At 39.3% G+C, this 16,775-nt stretch overlaps 1 protein-coding gene across 1 annotated transcript; it reads right to left on the bottom strand.

Annotated features, from left to right (window-relative positions):
• Positions 1-8,530: 8,530 nt before the first annotated feature.
• Positions 8,531-10,413, bottom strand: LOC114312900 (crocetin glucosyltransferase, chloroplastic). Its single transcript, XM_082875123.1, has one exon. The coding sequence runs from the start codon at positions 10,127-10,129 to the stop codon at positions 8,738-8,740; it is 1,392 nt and encodes a 463-aa protein (XP_082731249.1). The 5' UTR covers positions 10,130-10,413; the 3' UTR covers positions 8,531-8,737.
• Positions 10,414-16,775: the final 6,362 nt, after the last annotated feature.

Raw genomic sequence — 16,775 nt, 5'->3', positions numbered from 1 at the left:
AATTCGCTGGATTTCAGTGGCTAAAAGGCCAAACCAAGGCCAACACAAATGCTCTAATGCATAGCTCAAAACAAGAGGAAATGAAGCATGCAAGGGGGTAGATGACCCCCAACAGAAAAATAGCCTTAAAAAAACATGTTTAGAAGCTTAAAACAAGACTTTTTTCAGTTTATGACAAAGCATAAATATGCTTGCAAATAGAGCTAAACTTTGAAGCAAAATAAGGCTACAAAGAGGGAAATAGAGACTTACCCTTGTAGAGAAGAAGGCCAGCAGCTTCTGGACCAAAATAGGAACTCTTCAACCTCTAAAAATGAGCTCCTAGGTGCTTAGGTTGGCCATGGAGGTGTTGTGCTTGGAGGTGTAGTGCAATGGGGCCAAGAACTAGGAGTTTTGGACACCAAAAGAGGATGATATATAGAGAGAGAGGTGTATGCCTTAACCAAAATTTCTCAACCTTGGGTCATAAGGGAGAGGCTCCCTCTTATAGAAGAGGAGGTCCATAGCTTCTCTAAGAAGCTTAGAGCAAAGAGGCCAAGCTTCTAAAGGAAGCTAAGCCAAAAGGGTCAAACTTCTTAAGGAAGCTAGACCAAAGGGGTCAAACTTCCTCAAGAAGCTCAACAAAAGGTCAAGCTTCTCTTAGAAGCTAAGAAAAAGGGACCAAGCTTCTTTAAGAAGCCAAAACAAGAGGGTCAATCCTTGAAGGATAGGGCAAATGCCTCCCAGCTAGCACAGCTGGATAGCACTCAAAGAGACAAAAAAACAGAAGGCTGGCCCACTAGTTCAAGTGGTCGGCCGACCACTTGCCCTGGTCGACCGACCAGGGGTCAAAAGGTTTAAGTTGAAAAGGTGGTCAGCCTACCCATATTGGTGGTCTCCCAGGTGAATGCAACTCAATGGTGGTATGGGAGACCAGAAATTATGGCTCAAAAGTGAGGGAGACCATTTACCTGTCAAGAAAAACCGGTCGATCGGGGAAAGGTGGTCTCCAAGAAGAAAAGGTAGTCTCCCACCCTACTACCACCTTCCTAACAATGAAACTAGGGTCCATGCCAAAAATGGACCAAGACGGATGCAAAACGAAGGTTCGGGGGCCAAAACGCGCGGTCGAAGGCCCCGAAAACTGACTGTTAAGCATCGAATGTGGCGTGCGACAACGAAGGTGGTCTCCCGGGCCACAGTTTCCCTCTAGAGAGAGGAAACAAGGTGTGTGCCAAAAACCAGAGCGAACGGAGAAAGTTAAGCAGTCTCGAACTAAGGCACGCGGCCGACAGTTCTGAAAATCGAAAACTGGTCTCCAAACAGAGTAGTGGTCTACGACCACGAAACGTAGCCTACGGCCACTGAGAGATGGTCTACGAGACCTCTCCTTCCCTTCAGGAAGAGAAAACAGAGCCTGGTTCGCAAACCAAGGCAAAGCACAAAAGAGTTCCGAAGTCTGGAGGCAAGGCTCTCAGCCGCGGCTCCGTAACCTCAGAACGAGCACAACATGCGCAATTACCGAGTGCTCAATCGATGACGTCTGAGTCTTAAGGTCGGTCAAAAATGGGGTGTCTACAGTTGCCCCTCTTTGACAGAACTCGAAAGTCATAAGTGACGGGAGTGAATGTCAAAGCCCAGAGACGACCCATTTTTGACAAGGCCGAAGACTTAGACAAACAGGCGAGATAAACGAAGAGATGTGCCCGCAGGCATGCCCGCAGGTAGGGGCAAAATGCAAGATGACGTGCACAAAGCCAAACGAAACTCATGATCATGCAAAGCAGCAAGCTGTAATGAAGCAAATATTCACAATAGATGCAACAGTTTTAAGCAAGAATGCAAAGCAACATCTACATTTCATGCAGTAAGAATGTAAGAGAATCACAATTCTCGCTACGTCTCACACGGAGAAGATACAATACCTGCGTGGTTCGTCTGGTCACACTAGCTTCAAATAAACCGTACATACAATATCGTGCCTGCAAAAGAGAGAAACTTAACAAGCACAACATAGTTAGCAACACATGTTCAACACTACATCGAATGCAGACAAACATGGTACCGATGGGAAAGTGCATCGCAATGCGAGAGAAGCGCGCGTGACAATGCAAGTTAAGCATAGAGGTATGACAACACCGGTGAAACGTGCACCACAATGTAATCGATGTTCATAACAATGCGAGTGGCATGCATAACAATGCTGGATAAGTGCGACTTTACGAGCATGTTTAAAACAAAACATTGAGCAAAGAAATGCAAGCTTCGACGAGGACAACTCAAATCGTGACCTCCGGTTTACCTCCCAGAAGGGTCACAACGTATTCAAAAAGGATACACCTCGCTCTAGGCGAGTAGCAATGAAACACGCATCGAAAGTTGGAGTTGAAGTTCCCGCGGAGGGATTTCATGCTGAAAAGTGCACTTTCCTTGTACTTTCTCGAATGCCGGGGACTCCGATCACCACCAAAATTTGCAGGGAGCTCAAAGAAGCATTGGAGACCACCTTGGGAGGGCCACCGACCAGGTTTGGAGACCACCGACCAGGTTTAGTGAAAGGGTTGGTCGGCCTACCAGAAAAGGTGGTCGGCCGACCACCTATCCAAAAACAGGGGCAGTTTGGTACTTTTGCACTTGTTTCTTTAAATATACTTGGCCAAACACTTTTTGCTCACAACTTCAGGCCCGAAATTAGCTCATCCTCCTTCCTAGACCATTTTCTCCCTCAGATCTGCGCTCTATACGCGTTTTCCAACGCCCCACGCAAAGTTGTTTCGTGAAATCTTTTAGTTTTCTTCACTTTGAACCGATTAAAATTTGATTTCGGAGCTTCTTTCTCCATTTTCGCCACTTGAGGCAAGTTTGTCTCAACGTTTGAAACATTTTCTCAAGAGTTGACTTTTGTTGACTTTTCATTTCCCGAGAGTTGACTTTCGTTGGCTTTTTCCAATTTTGGCTCATTTTGCTCATTTTTGCTCCTTTTTGCAGATTTCTCGAAATGGAAGGTCATTTTCCTCAGGGCGGAGGTCCTCCAGGTGCCGAGGGTGAGCCAGACATTATGTCTTCACCTCCGAGGATTCGGTCATTTATTCCCGAGAGGTATGACCCTCCGGCGCACATCCTTCCTCAGGCTGTTTTCTACCACTCCACCGACTTTGATGAGCGAGCACCTGTAGATCTATTACTGCGGGAGCCAGAGTCCCACCTCTCTTATCAGGCATGAGAGGTATGTACTTCACTTTTACATTTTCTGCAATGTATTCTGCATTTTTCGTGCATTTCATGCTTTTGCTATGTATTTTTTATCTGCTCGTTTTGAACGCGTTCACACACTATACTTCTACTTATTCTAGTACACAGCTCACAGCATAGTATTTTGTTAAGTTGACACGCAACTCAAGCACTCGAATTTCTGAACACACAACTCACACTTTGACGATGAACACACAGCCCACTATTTGACGGCGAACACACAGCCCACTATTTTCTAAAATCTGAACACACAGCCCAAACTTGTTGATTATGAACACGCAGCCCATTGTTTTTGAAGTTTGAACACACAGCTCAAACACTTGATGTTGAACACACAGCTCGAACCTTAAGATGAATACACAGCCCACTGTTTTGAAATTTGAACACGCAGCCTAAACTTTGATGTTGAACACACAGCTCACACTTTGATGATGAACACACAGTCCACTGTTTTTGAAGCCTGAACACACAGCTCAAACACTTGATGTTCTGAACACGTAGCCCAAATTTTGAGGTGAACACACAACACACACTGGTTGAGAGTTGAACACGCAGCCCAAACTGTTGTATTTCTGAATACGCAGCCCAAATTTTGAGGTGAGCACGCAGCACACACTGGTTGAGAGTTGAACACGCAGCTCACTATCTTTGAAGTCTGAACATGCAGTCCGAATTTTTGATGTTGAACACACAGCCCATATACTTTATGTTGAACACGCAACTCACACACTTCAATTCTGAACACACAGCTCATATACTTTATGTTGAACACGCAGCTCACACACTTCAATTCTGAACACGCAGCCCATATACTTCATGTTCAACACGCAGCTCATGGCATTGTATCTGATTTAATTTGCACACAGCTCATATACTTTATTTTGAAATTGAATACATGTGTTCATTTTGAATACAGGTATCGTCCCGTATTACACGAAGATATGGATCGATCATCGCCAAGAGTGGTACGCGGAGCTCCCAGAGGCCATTTGCGATCTGGTTGACCAGGCAGGGTTCGGACCCTTCTGCACGGGGATATCACGTTATCCAGCGAGCAGGACCCTGATGGCGTCCTCATAGAGAGATGGTGGGACACCACCAATTCCTTCCATTTCTCAACTACCGAGGACATGACGATGACCACGTTCGACTTTGCCGTGCTGACGGGCCTTGACTCGGGAGGCCGGTCGATTCCCTATGACGCGGACATGGGCGAGTGGGAGGCAGCTTGGATTTATCTGTTGGGAGCTCGCCCACCGGTTGACAGATCTTCAGGCCGAGTCCGGTACACTTGGTTTTCCACACAGTTCAGGGAGACTGTGCCCGAGACTCCCGATGAGATAGCACAGTACACTCGGGGATTTTTGATGTTTCTTTTCGAGACCACTTTGTTCTCCAATAGGGGGAACACCGTTGGACTTTATCTGCTGAGTGCTCTGGTAGACCTATCACAAGTCAACCAGTATGACTAGGGTGGCGCCGGCTTGACTACCCTCTACTGCTACATGAGTGCGACCTCCCGCGAACGGGGGAACATAGTTGGCAGCTATTGGAGAGCCTGGGAGGTACTTTCTGCCCTCTTGATTTACATTTCTACTTTTCGTTATCAGTACACTGCACACATGGCACACTTTACATTCTGTACTCTGCATTCCGCTCTCAGCATTCTGCATTCTCTGTACATTCTGTATTCACATTCTACACTCAGCATTCTGTATTCTTATGGCTATTGCCCTGTTTTCCACAGCTATGGGTTTTCGCGTACTTTCCGACGCTAGCCCCAGAGCTTGAGGTGGATGTGCCTTCATGATTCCTTACTCGCTTGTCTTTGAGGGCCAGTACCGACCGAGGGCTCGGGAGACCCTGCCCTACCTGCAACAGTTTTTTAACACGGTGCAAGCGACCGAGGTACTTCAGAACTCTCAGTTCTTCATGTTTTCATCTTTGATTCATCTTGCACATTTACGATTTCTAATCGGCTTATGCATTGGTTATCCGCAGATCACATGGCAGCCTTGGGCACCCTTGGGTGGAGATACCCGATTTCAGTTTGCTGGAGGATGGGCTGCTTCTTGGTATAGGATCTTATTTGAGGGGCCCGTTGGTAGGGCCTGGTTTCTGGGGGGCCACTTCATGCGCCAGACTATGGGCTTCCCCGAGCAGAGTGTCCCTGCAGCACCTCCGGACAATATGCGGTCTATTGAGAGACTCACTCCCCAAGAGGTTGATATGGCTATGTTGGGCACTGATGCGGCTCTGCATATGGAGGAGGGGGAGTATGCGACTTATCGCCATACATACTTGATGCCCCCATTGATAGGTGTCCGCACTCCCACGAGGAGGTCGGCTGGCATGCCATCGTTGAGCCGAGCCCAAGCTGCAGGTGCCCCTTCGACTAGCAGGGCCGGTACATCAAGAGGTGGGGCTAGACTGGTCCCTCCGATTCCTCTGACTTATCATCACGCCGGATGGCCAGATATCTCGACTAAGCTGACAGGTTGGTGGCATGGGCCGTCTTACCTGATTCCATTGGAGCCTCCGCTGCCTGGTCACCGATATGTCAGAGACCCTGACTCGCCACCGGTATGCTTTATAGTTTTGATTTACCACTCAAATATTTGGACATTCATTCATTTACTGATAATTTGCACTTGCATCTGCAGCCTCCCATGGAGTATATGGATGGGATGCTCGGATTGGTAGCCTCGCTCGAGGGCATGGTCCTGCGGAGAGAGACGCAGCTGTTCATTGCCGGTGTCCCAGTACTCTTTAGTTTTCTTGCATTTATCATACTTCTGATAACATGGTGAACTTAAACATTTCACTGCATTGATTGACTGTATCTGTAGAGCACATCTGACACACACCACATCCATATGTTGCATCTGCATGCACCCTCTTTTTGCATCTGATATACATATTGGCTAATGTATTCAAATTGCCCTCTTTCTTTTAAGATGCCTCTGCTACAGACTAAGCCACAGGCCGGGCCATCCGGGCCTGCTCAAGGAGTTGGGAGAGGGGGTTCTACTCACAGTCGAGGCAGACGCAGAGTGCCTGTCATAGAGGAGGAGTGCAGTGAGGAGGATGAGTCTACGCATCCCTAGTCAGAGACATCCGCTGACAGAGAGGGTGACTCTGGTTCCAGTTCCTGTTCCGGTAGTGGAGATGATGTCAATGAGGGTTCCGAGGATGGCAGCTCCGATCCAGATGATGATGATGGTGCAGAGGCTGTTCCGCAGAAGAGGACGAAGAGGGCCTCTTATTTCTGCAGTTGATAGCATTGATGCAGCTGTTCCCTGCTTTATTTGCCTTTTTTACTAGTAGTTGTAGCACATTGTACATTATTAGGCTGTTTTATTTTCTGTAAAACTTGTACCCTTGCCGTAAAATGTTGTAACAAAGGGAAGCATGATGGAATGAAACAACTTTTGTTCAAAAAAATGTTGTATTTTATGTTCTTAGCATCGCATCACATCATTTTCCACGAAAATAAGATTGAATGGAATTGTGCATTGAAAATTGCCAAGTCAGGTAGTGAACCGATGCAACAAACTAAACAACTTAACTTACTAAGAAACAACAAAACCTTAGCAAGTTTACAACTCGATAAGCAAGACACAACAACGTTGAGTAAACAAAGAGTAACAACTCGATATACAAAACTCGACAACTCGACAACTCGACAAAACCTAACGACTCGATAAGCAAAACAACTCGGTAAGCAAAACAACAACTCGATAAGCAAAAACAACAACTCGATAAGGACTTAACAACAACTCGATAAACAAATGCATTTCGGACGATCTGGGTGACGGAACGTATCCGAAACTGAGGTAAACTCGAACCTTCAACACTCCCGACGTATGGAAATGCTAGGAACTCTCTTCTAGAAGCTAGGATAAGACCAAAGCCCTGTTTCTCTCTATGGCCGACCACCTAAGGAAGCTGTCCGACCAGCTTTTTTCATTGGAGACCAAGGGGTGGTCGGCCTACCAGAAAAGGTGGTCGGCCGACCACCTGGTTTGGCAACCACCAGTTTTTCGACACGTGTCCCCCGAACAGTGCCTTATCCTCTTAAAAAGTTCCAGTCTCGTGGTTCATTCATTTCATCTCAGTTTTGCATCAAAATGGAAGCGTTCCTCATCCAAAATCTCACAGCTTGGATTGCTTCTCTGGATGGCTCGGAAAAGTTGAACTTCCGGGGCTTCGGCTTGAATGCACTGTTCATGCTGGGCTGTACTCCGCGACATCTTCCTTTCTTCCATGCCGCGGCAAGGTCTTGGAATCCGGTAACACACATTTTTAGCTTTAGCGGGCAAGAGATGTGTTCTACTTTCGAAGATTTCCAAGCTTTGATGGAATCCGAGCACAATGAGGAAATCTTGCCTCAACTCCGATTTGGCCACATCCAAGCCCCAGAACGAATGTGCGGCCTCACTTTGCATGATGCTCGATCATTGATTCACGACGGGGAGCTGGACATCCCAAGCTTGGTTCGCTGGTTTTCTGATGCCGGTGACCGCGACGACCATCATTGGCAGGGTTATCGGCGACACGCGCTAATGTAAATGGATTTTGCAACTTAAACATTTCACAATTTAGTTAGATTCAACTAATGTAAATTTCTTGTAATACACAGAGGATATCACACAATCAGAATTTACTAAACGTAAATGTTATTTAATTTTGAATTGTATTTAATCTTAATTTTCTGAATTGGTATTTAATCTTAATTTTTTTTTTTTAAAAACTCTGAACTTGATTTTGTGTTTCAATATGAAAATTCATTGGTTGAATTTCTTGAAAGAATTTGCAACGTTTGATTTATTTTCTTTACCAAAATGTTTAAGTCACAAATTTCTAATGTTTGCTTGATAAGTTTGAATTTCTTATTTTTCTTGCATGCATATAATCCAATTAGATGATACTCCCATTTTGTTATATTCTATTTCCCCTCGTCCCAATTAAAGGATCATATATTGTTTTTCCTCTCAATGAGTTTCATATTCTTTATTTTTGGTTACTAATTAACTAAATTTTCCTGCTATCTATCTTGTATGATTTCCTCAAATTACAGAATTTGACAGTCATGTGCTATCTCCGTACTAAAAAAATTGTTAGTATAGTTTAGTAGACTCTAATTTGAATACCTGCCACTAACAAGGAAGTTGGATAGTGGAAACTTGGAGGCAACCCACATCAGCCCCCACCAACTGAGACACTGAAACCAAACCTATAGAAGTTAATCAGAGTGGGAAAATGGAAAAATTTAGAATAATAAAAAAAAAAAAAGAGATTTTGAATATAATTTTATTGAATGTACTATAAAACCTTTTAAACAAAGTGATACATATAGAAACACATTAAGTTTTATTTTCCTTGCAACAAGGAAAAAAAAAATTTAAACAAAATACAAGAACCTTATAAAAGAAAAATAAATAAATGGAATCACACATGAAGAAACCTTAACACAAAAATACAACTATAAACATAGTTCATCTCACTAGAAACCCCCTTCAATCTCTTCCACAAAAGCCCTAAGATTCTTGTCAGATGATCCACCTTCCTTTGCAGCTTCCTTTGCTAAATACTTCCATTTTTTGGCATTCCTCCTTATTTCTTCCCCAATCTCTCCATCTCCCATAACCAATTCAATGCACCCCTTGATCTCACCAGCTTCAACTATTCCTTCTTCATTTTTTGTTGCCCTTACCCCGGTCTTGAATTCGTCTTCTAAAAGCTTCGCATTTGTTGGTTGGTCTGTAAATTGCGGTAAACACACGACCGGAATGCCCAAAACCAAACTCTCCAATGTAGAATTCCACCCACAATGAGTCACAAAACATCCCACCGAAGGGTGCGAAAGAACCTCCACTTGGGAACACCATGGCACTACCAAACCTTGTTTTTCCAATTCTTCTTTGCAACTTAGTTTATCTTCTTGATTCTCACCGTCTCCCAAAGCTCTTAACACCCACAAGAATGGCCGATTGCTTTCCAGCAACCCACGTGCAATCTCTTCCATTTCTTGCAATGGCAAATTAAAGAAGCTTCCAAAGGAAATGTACACAACCGATGATTGGGGCTTCGAATCCAACCACTCAACATAATCCCTGGATTTTTGCAATAGGTCTCCCCCGAAAGCATTATCAGAGGGATCTTTTCCATCTAAAAATGCTGATGGGACTAGTGGACCTATTGCAATCAAGTTGTGCTTCCCAATAGCCCTTAATGCCTCGGATTCCAAAGCATCAAATGTGTTGACTAGTATTTTCGGGTTAACTTCTGCATCAAGTGCATCTAGCTGCTCTTTAAATCCTGGTAACCCGATACTAAATGTATTTGAAGGAAGCATGAAAGTGGGAACATCGCGACTAGTGAGCTTTCCCAACCCAGGTAATTCAATAGCACACGAAGGGTCATCGCAAATTTTCTTAATCAATTCACCATACCCATTAAAATAATAGAAATACAGAGCGAAAATGGTGGCAGGTTGAACCCAAAGAGGTGCGGAGGGAAGGTTGAATTCACGAGCCACTTCAGCTGCCCATTGAAGTTGCATTGCATAGACCACACCTGTTACAGGGCAGCCTTCTTCAGAGCTGGTCTTGATGAGTTCTGAGAGGGCTTTGGAGCCACGACACTTGTACTCGGACCTGAAGAGTTCCTGATTATCACTCAATTTGATTCCATCATCGTAGCCATCAGAGAAGGCAACGAATGTTAGGCCATCTGGGGTTGAAGAAGAGGCTTTTGTCATGCGATTTTGGGCAAAGACACTAGACAGTATGGTGACCTTGACACCCATTCTTTTGATGTTCTTGGCAAATTGGATTATTGGATTTATGGCTCCTTGAGCTGGGAAAGAAATGAGGACTATGTGAGTATGCACCATGTTGGGTAATCAATGGAATGAGAGAATGAGAAAATGAGAAAATGTTTGTTTGGATTGAAAGAAATTTGTGTGGATTGAGTTCTCTTGAGTGAAGAAGACATATATATGGAGCAGATTGAGACTTTGTGTGACGTTTGGGATGACGTTTGTTTAGTTTTTTCTTAAACTGTATTTGAAAATTCAGAGCGCAATTTGGTTGACTTGTTGGATAAATGTTGACATTGCTCTGACTATTTGGATGAATGAGCACATTATTCTGTTAAACGAAGTTGTTTATGATTTTGAATGAGCACAGTATTCAATTAACTTTGAATTTTCATAATATCTTTTTAATGCATATATATATATATATATAAATATTTTAGCTCAACTTCTCTCTTTTTTTTTTCTCAGCTCGACATTGATGCCCTATTCCTTCAACTTTGGATACCCTTCCCCAACCGGGATGATGCACATGGACAGTTGACTTTATTTATTTATTTATTTATTTATTTTTGGTGATAACTACATTCAAGATTCTTGTAAATGAAATCGTGTTCACTTAACAATTTTTCTTTGTATACGTAGTTATTATAAATTTTTTTTATCATATCATCCTAATCATAGTAACGTCAATAAATTTTTTAGATATGATTTTAAAATGGAGTTGATAGATTTAAAATTTATGGAGGCGTCACCATTGAAATCAAACTCAATTGGTGCATCTGTGACAATTCATAGAATATATATACTAGTGGTTGGCAGATGTAATGTGTGTGTAAGTTAAATAAATAAATATAAAAAATATTTGCTATATGTTTTATGTAACTTAAATAGTAAGAGCTTTGTTTATTAAATATGTGATCTTAAGTTCAAGCTTAAGTCACACATTCTTTTTTATTTTTTTTCCTCTGTCTTTTTGTAATTTGAAAAATTTAACACTTGACATAAAGAGAGAGAAAGTTTCAAGACACCAAAATAGGTGCTTACGTATATAATAAGATATATGAGTTTTTCCAGGACTTTCTTCAAGTTCTTCAAGTAAAATTATCATTTAGGTACAAAATATCATGCTGTATTTCTTATGTCATATTTTTTGCAAACAAAAAATCACAATACAAATTAGATAGGTCATTGTTAGTTAAAAAAAAAAAAAATTAGGCTTTGATTGATAGAGCCTTAATCAAAATCTTACCAAACAACACAATGATCAAGTAAATGTGTTGAGGTTCTATGCCTTAAAAGTTTTAAGGACTTCCTTGGAGTAAAAATAATGACAAAAAGAAGAAGAAGAAGAAGAAGAAGAAGAAGATGATGATGATGATGATGATGATGATGTAAATGATTGAATGAACAATCAAATACAAGTAAAGTACATTAAGACTACTCTTATCTAAGTTTAAATTACTCCTGTGTAGATTAAATCTACTCCTATGATAGAAATAAATGAAAGTCAAGTCATGTATTGATTTGTTGATCCATTACAATAGAGCCATTAATGGCAATTTGTATAAAAAATGAAGGAAAAAACTTCCATTAACCATCACCCAAATAACTACTTTTAATTTCTTAAATCTTCCATCTTTTTTTTTGCACAATACCATGTGTTTTCTATCCATTGAATCTTCAAAACTTGTCTGTAACTTCTCTTTAACCTCCAAGATTTTCCTGCGTAATAATAATAATAATAATAATAATAATAATAATAATAATAATAATAATAATAATAATAATAATAATAATAAGAGGAAGAAGAAGAAGAAGAAGAAGAAGAAGAAGAAGAAGTAATAGAAAATTTAAACTTAGTCATAACTGACGAAAAATTTATTTATGATGCAAACAATGCCCCCCAACTCTTTAAGAATGAGAGCACTCGAATTCTTGAAGAATTGTATGAACATAAAGACATTAAAAACTATGAAAATTATAATCAATTGGCTATATATATATATTTTTTTTTTTTTTTGTGTGGCCACATTGAAATGCTCCTCTATTACTGTTATATAAAAAATAGAAATAAAATTCAGAATTTCTTTTTGTAAATCACTTCATCAAAATTAATTTTTGATATGAACCACAAAGCCATCGTGGTTGTTGGATGATAGAAATCCTAATGTCAATTGACTTTAGAAAATTAATTTTTTTTGACAAAACTAACAATATCAAAAAATTCAAATTCATCAAATGTGGATTGTTCATCATTTTCAGCCATGTTTGGCTTAAAATCATAACCCTCTAATTGGATTTTCACCATCATTTTGTGATGGTTGTTTAACAAATTTAACCATGTTTGGCTTAAAATCATGCCCTCCAATTGGATTTTCACTATTGTTTTGTGATGGTTGTTCATCAAATTTAGCCATATTTGGCCTAAATTCATGCATTCCAATTAAATTTTCACCATCATTTTGTGATGGTTGTTGAACATTCTTTGTCATTTTTGACTTAAAATCATACCTCCCAATTGCATTGTTAACAATAAAATACTCTACATCCTTTGGCAAAAGAAGTTGGTCTTCTTTTTCAATTAATGGCTTGAAAAATTGCCTCCACCCCCCCTCCCCCCCGACATACCATTTTCAGAATTTAATTTTTCCTTGACCATGACTTTTGTGGATAGAAAGTTTTGTTTGGAAATGCCTCTTAGCAACTTATAAAATTTTTGCTTTTTAAGATTCTCTAATTTTTTACTCTAATGTTGAATTTCTCCATCAACTTAACAATTAAGTTGATGAATTTTTTTATGAAAGCAATTTATACTTTTTTTGCATCAAATAATGTGGCGGTGATGAAATTATTTGAAATTTTTGCCAATCAAGATAATTAATTGTTCGTTTGTAGGGCCAAAATTTCACTTTTGTATCAATAAATTTCATCCTCACAATGCTGAATCATTCTTTCCATTTCATTTGTCATGCCAAAATGTTGGCAATTGGCAATAGAATCATTATACATAGAAGAGAAGGCATTCTAATAATAACTCATACCTATTGGAACATTGCCACTCCATTGGTGGTTCGCATCCATGGGTGTACAAGATGTAAACATGCCATTTGATGATATAATTTTTTGATATTTTGTTTGTATCATTTCCTCCAAGTTACGACGATGTCCCACTGGGCATATCAAAAATTGTTAATAAAATTTTTGTTAGGCTTAGATCGATAGAGTCTTAACCAAAATCTCACCAAAGAATATAATGATCAAGCAATTGTGTTGAGAATCTATGCCTTGAAAGTTTCAAGGACTTCCTTGGAGTAAAAATAAAAACAAAACAAATAAGAAAAAAGAGAGAAAGAAGAAGAAGATAATGATGTAAATGATTGAATAAACAATCAAATATAAGTAAAGTACATTAAGACTACTCTTATTTAAGTTTAAACTACTGCTATGTAGATTAGATTTACTCCTACGATAGAAAAAAATTGAAAATCAAGTCATGTATTAATTTGTTGGTCCTTTATAATAGAGTCATTAATGACAATTTATAGAAAAAATAAAGGAAAAAACTTCCATTAACACCACCTAAATAACTACTTTTAACTTCCTAAATTTTCTATCTTCTTTCTTACAATGCCATGTATCTTCTATCAATATTTTCAAAACTTCTATTTAATTTCTCTTTAACCTCTAAAAATTTCTTGCATAATAATAATAATAATAATAATAATAATAATAATAATAATAATAAGAAGAAGAAGAAGAAGAAGAAATAATAATAAAAAATTTAAATCTAGTCATAATCAATGAAAATTTTATTTATGGTGCAAACAGTCATATATTATTTGTCAACTATTTAATAAAAGTGAGTTAGTACTATATTAGTTATAAAATTTCCAGTTGCATTATTGATGTATAATACCATACAAACAATATAGCATAATATTCCCGAAATTACTCACAAATAATTACCCTTCCATATTTTGTTAAAAAAAAATTGGTGATTGTCTAAACATTAGAATAACATTAAACATGAAAGAAAGTGAGAAATCAAATATTAAAGGGTGGCAGGCCAAAGAAATGATAGGAGTAGGCTGACATTTAAGAGTGGTACGTTTCTGTTAGGGGTGTGATTTTGGCCCGAGCCGAGCCATGTCAGGCCTTGCGGACTCCCGCCAAAAAATCGGGCCGGGCCGGGCAGCCTACGGGCCAAAAAAACTAGGCCCAGGCGCTAGCCCAGGCCCAGGGGTATTCAGGCTTTGGGCGGGCCAATGGGTTGGGCCCCTTGGCTTGGGCTTTGGGTTGGCTTAGGCATGCCTAAACAATTTTTTTAATTTTTAAAAATTTTTTCCATCAAAATTTTATTATTTTTCATTAAAAATAACATTTGGCATCAGGCAGGTCGGGCGGGCCTTGAACGGGCCAATGGGTTGGACCCATTGGCCGGGCTGGGCTTGGCTTCAAAACGATGGCCCATGCCCTGGCCCAAGACCTCGGGCTAGGCTTGGGCTCGGGCCTAAATGGGCCTTAACAAGCCGGGCCTACCTCGGGTCAAAATTACACCCCTAGTTTTCCGTGTAAAATTGGTCTTGGATGCCAACATATTTCGTGATGAAAAATAATATATTAGTTTACTTTTTATATTAATGTTTAATAATGGGCAAATAAAATAATTAATTAATAATTAAAAAATAAATAAATAAAAAGAAAAAATTACTCATAAATCCCATTTGGAGAAAAGTTATTCCATTTAGCCCTAGAAGTTTTCTTTCAAACCAATTAGTCCTTTTTTATTTTGGGTATATTGTAATTCCTTGATTTGGGGTTTGAAAGTTTACTTGTTTACCCTTATGTGTAATTTTGTTCTATTTTTTCCTTATGTTGGGTGTGTGTGGGTAAGGTAGGTTTTTATGATTCCATTTTTTTTTTTTTTTTTGGTGGAGATTTAATGGAGTGATTTGTAGGTGGATAATGTTATCCCGTTTGTGGTATTATTAGTGTGGTATTCATTCATTTTTGTGGTGTTCGTCCCTATTGTAACATTGACATTATTGTTGGACAATCTTCACTTTATTACGAATAAATTATGTTTGTATACTTAACAACAAACAGAAGAAATAAAGAAAGGAGAGAGATTGTTTGATTATAAAAATCAAACCAAAATATAAAATAAATAAATAATAAAAACAGATTTTTATTTTGTTACAAAAACAAAATCAAAATCTAAAACAAAAAAAATTAATAAAACAGAAAGTAAATTAATTACTTACCAAATTAATTTGTTGAACAAATTTTATTGATCAAGTCCAGTGTTTAACATTGTGTCTTTAAGACAGATTCGTCCTCTCCACGGTGCTTTTAGATTATGGACGTCTATCTCCCAGAATAAAATAATCAACTACGTATAATTGCAGCACTACAAATTATTCGCACAACGAACACACTTTGTGTATACACTCTTTCTCACAAGAAAATTAAATGCAGCAAAATTCAGAGAGTAATTATAGAGGGAAGAACGAATTTTTCTGAATGACAAAAATCAATAGATGGTTTGTCTATTTATAGGAAAATAATGTGACTATTTGGTTTGAATTAAACAGGTGCAAACCTGTTTGAACAAGTATTATACCTGTTCGGTTTGAATGAACATGTAAGGAACCTATTGGGTTTAAATTCAAACAGATATGAATCTATTTGGTTTAAATTCAAATAGATATTCATTTATTCAGGTGGGAAAAAAACCGGAGCCAATTTTGAAATTAATTTTCAAAATTTAAATTTCAAAAAATTAGAATTTAATTTTAGAAAAATAAAATTCAAATGTTTTTTGGTCCAAAAAGATAGGTATTAGATCGAACAAGCCTAACCCAACCTCACACCACGCACCCGCGCCCAAGCTCAGGCCCGGACAGGCGACGGCAACAGTGACGCGCGCGGGCAGATTTCTTTTGGGTCCAATAGGTCTAGCCTACTTTGCTCATAACCTCCCTCTCTACAAAACTTGGGTGCCCCTTGGGGCTTACCCCAAGTTCCAAACTTAAGCCTTATAAATCCACTCAAAGTTTGCCCACCAAATCAATGTGGGACAAGCCTTAAACCAAACCTTTAGAAAATTTCACCAAAAACACCATTTTCATAGTGCTTTCTTTGGCTTCAATTTCCTATTCATCCGATAATAGTTTTGAGCAACCAAATATATCACGTGAATCACAACGCGACATAGAACACATTACTACTTAGACCCGCCAACTTTGGCGTATGGGTCTCACCTAAAAAATAGACCAAAGTTAAGGAAAAATCATATTTTCCAAAACCATTTCTTACAATCTCCCACATGAATGGAATTTGATGACAATGGAAATGCAACAATATGCAGAATTTGGCGAAAGAGTATAAATCGAAAATATCTTGCATCAGGATAGGTAGCTTTCGGCCTTGAACCTTTCCTAGTGATAACCTATTGGACTTACTAGCTAACCAATGAATGCGATGCCTTGCATTGTTCAGCCGTTTGCGTAAGCCAAGACAATAGATTTCACACAAAATATCTTCTAACACATTGTAGTTCTCACGGTTGTGTTCATTTTGGCCTTGAACGCTCCTGGTTGTTCATGAGTGCTTCTAGAGAATTTAGCCTTTTTATTCTCATAGAATCGGCTTCAGTTCGACACTCATATAGGTGATTCTTATTGTGAATATCTCCTTTATACTTGTCTTGATTTTTATG

The sequence above is a fragment of the Camellia sinensis genome, chromosome 6 (genome assembly GCF_055761805.1).
Source record: "Camellia sinensis isolate YWXY chromosome 6, ASM5576180v1, whole genome shotgun sequence".
NCBI classification, from domain to species: domain Eukaryota; kingdom Viridiplantae; phylum Streptophyta; class Magnoliopsida; order Ericales; family Theaceae; genus Camellia; species Camellia sinensis.
The sequence above is the reverse complement of the archived record's forward strand: the minus strand, read 5'-3'. Positions and strand labels throughout refer to the sequence as shown.

What these genes read in the sequence shown, in the direction of transcription:
- LOC114312900 (XM_082875123.1), bottom strand. Translation starts at nt 10,129, where the DNA reads ATGGTGCATACTCACATAGTCCTCATTTCTTTCCCAGCTCAAGGAGCC.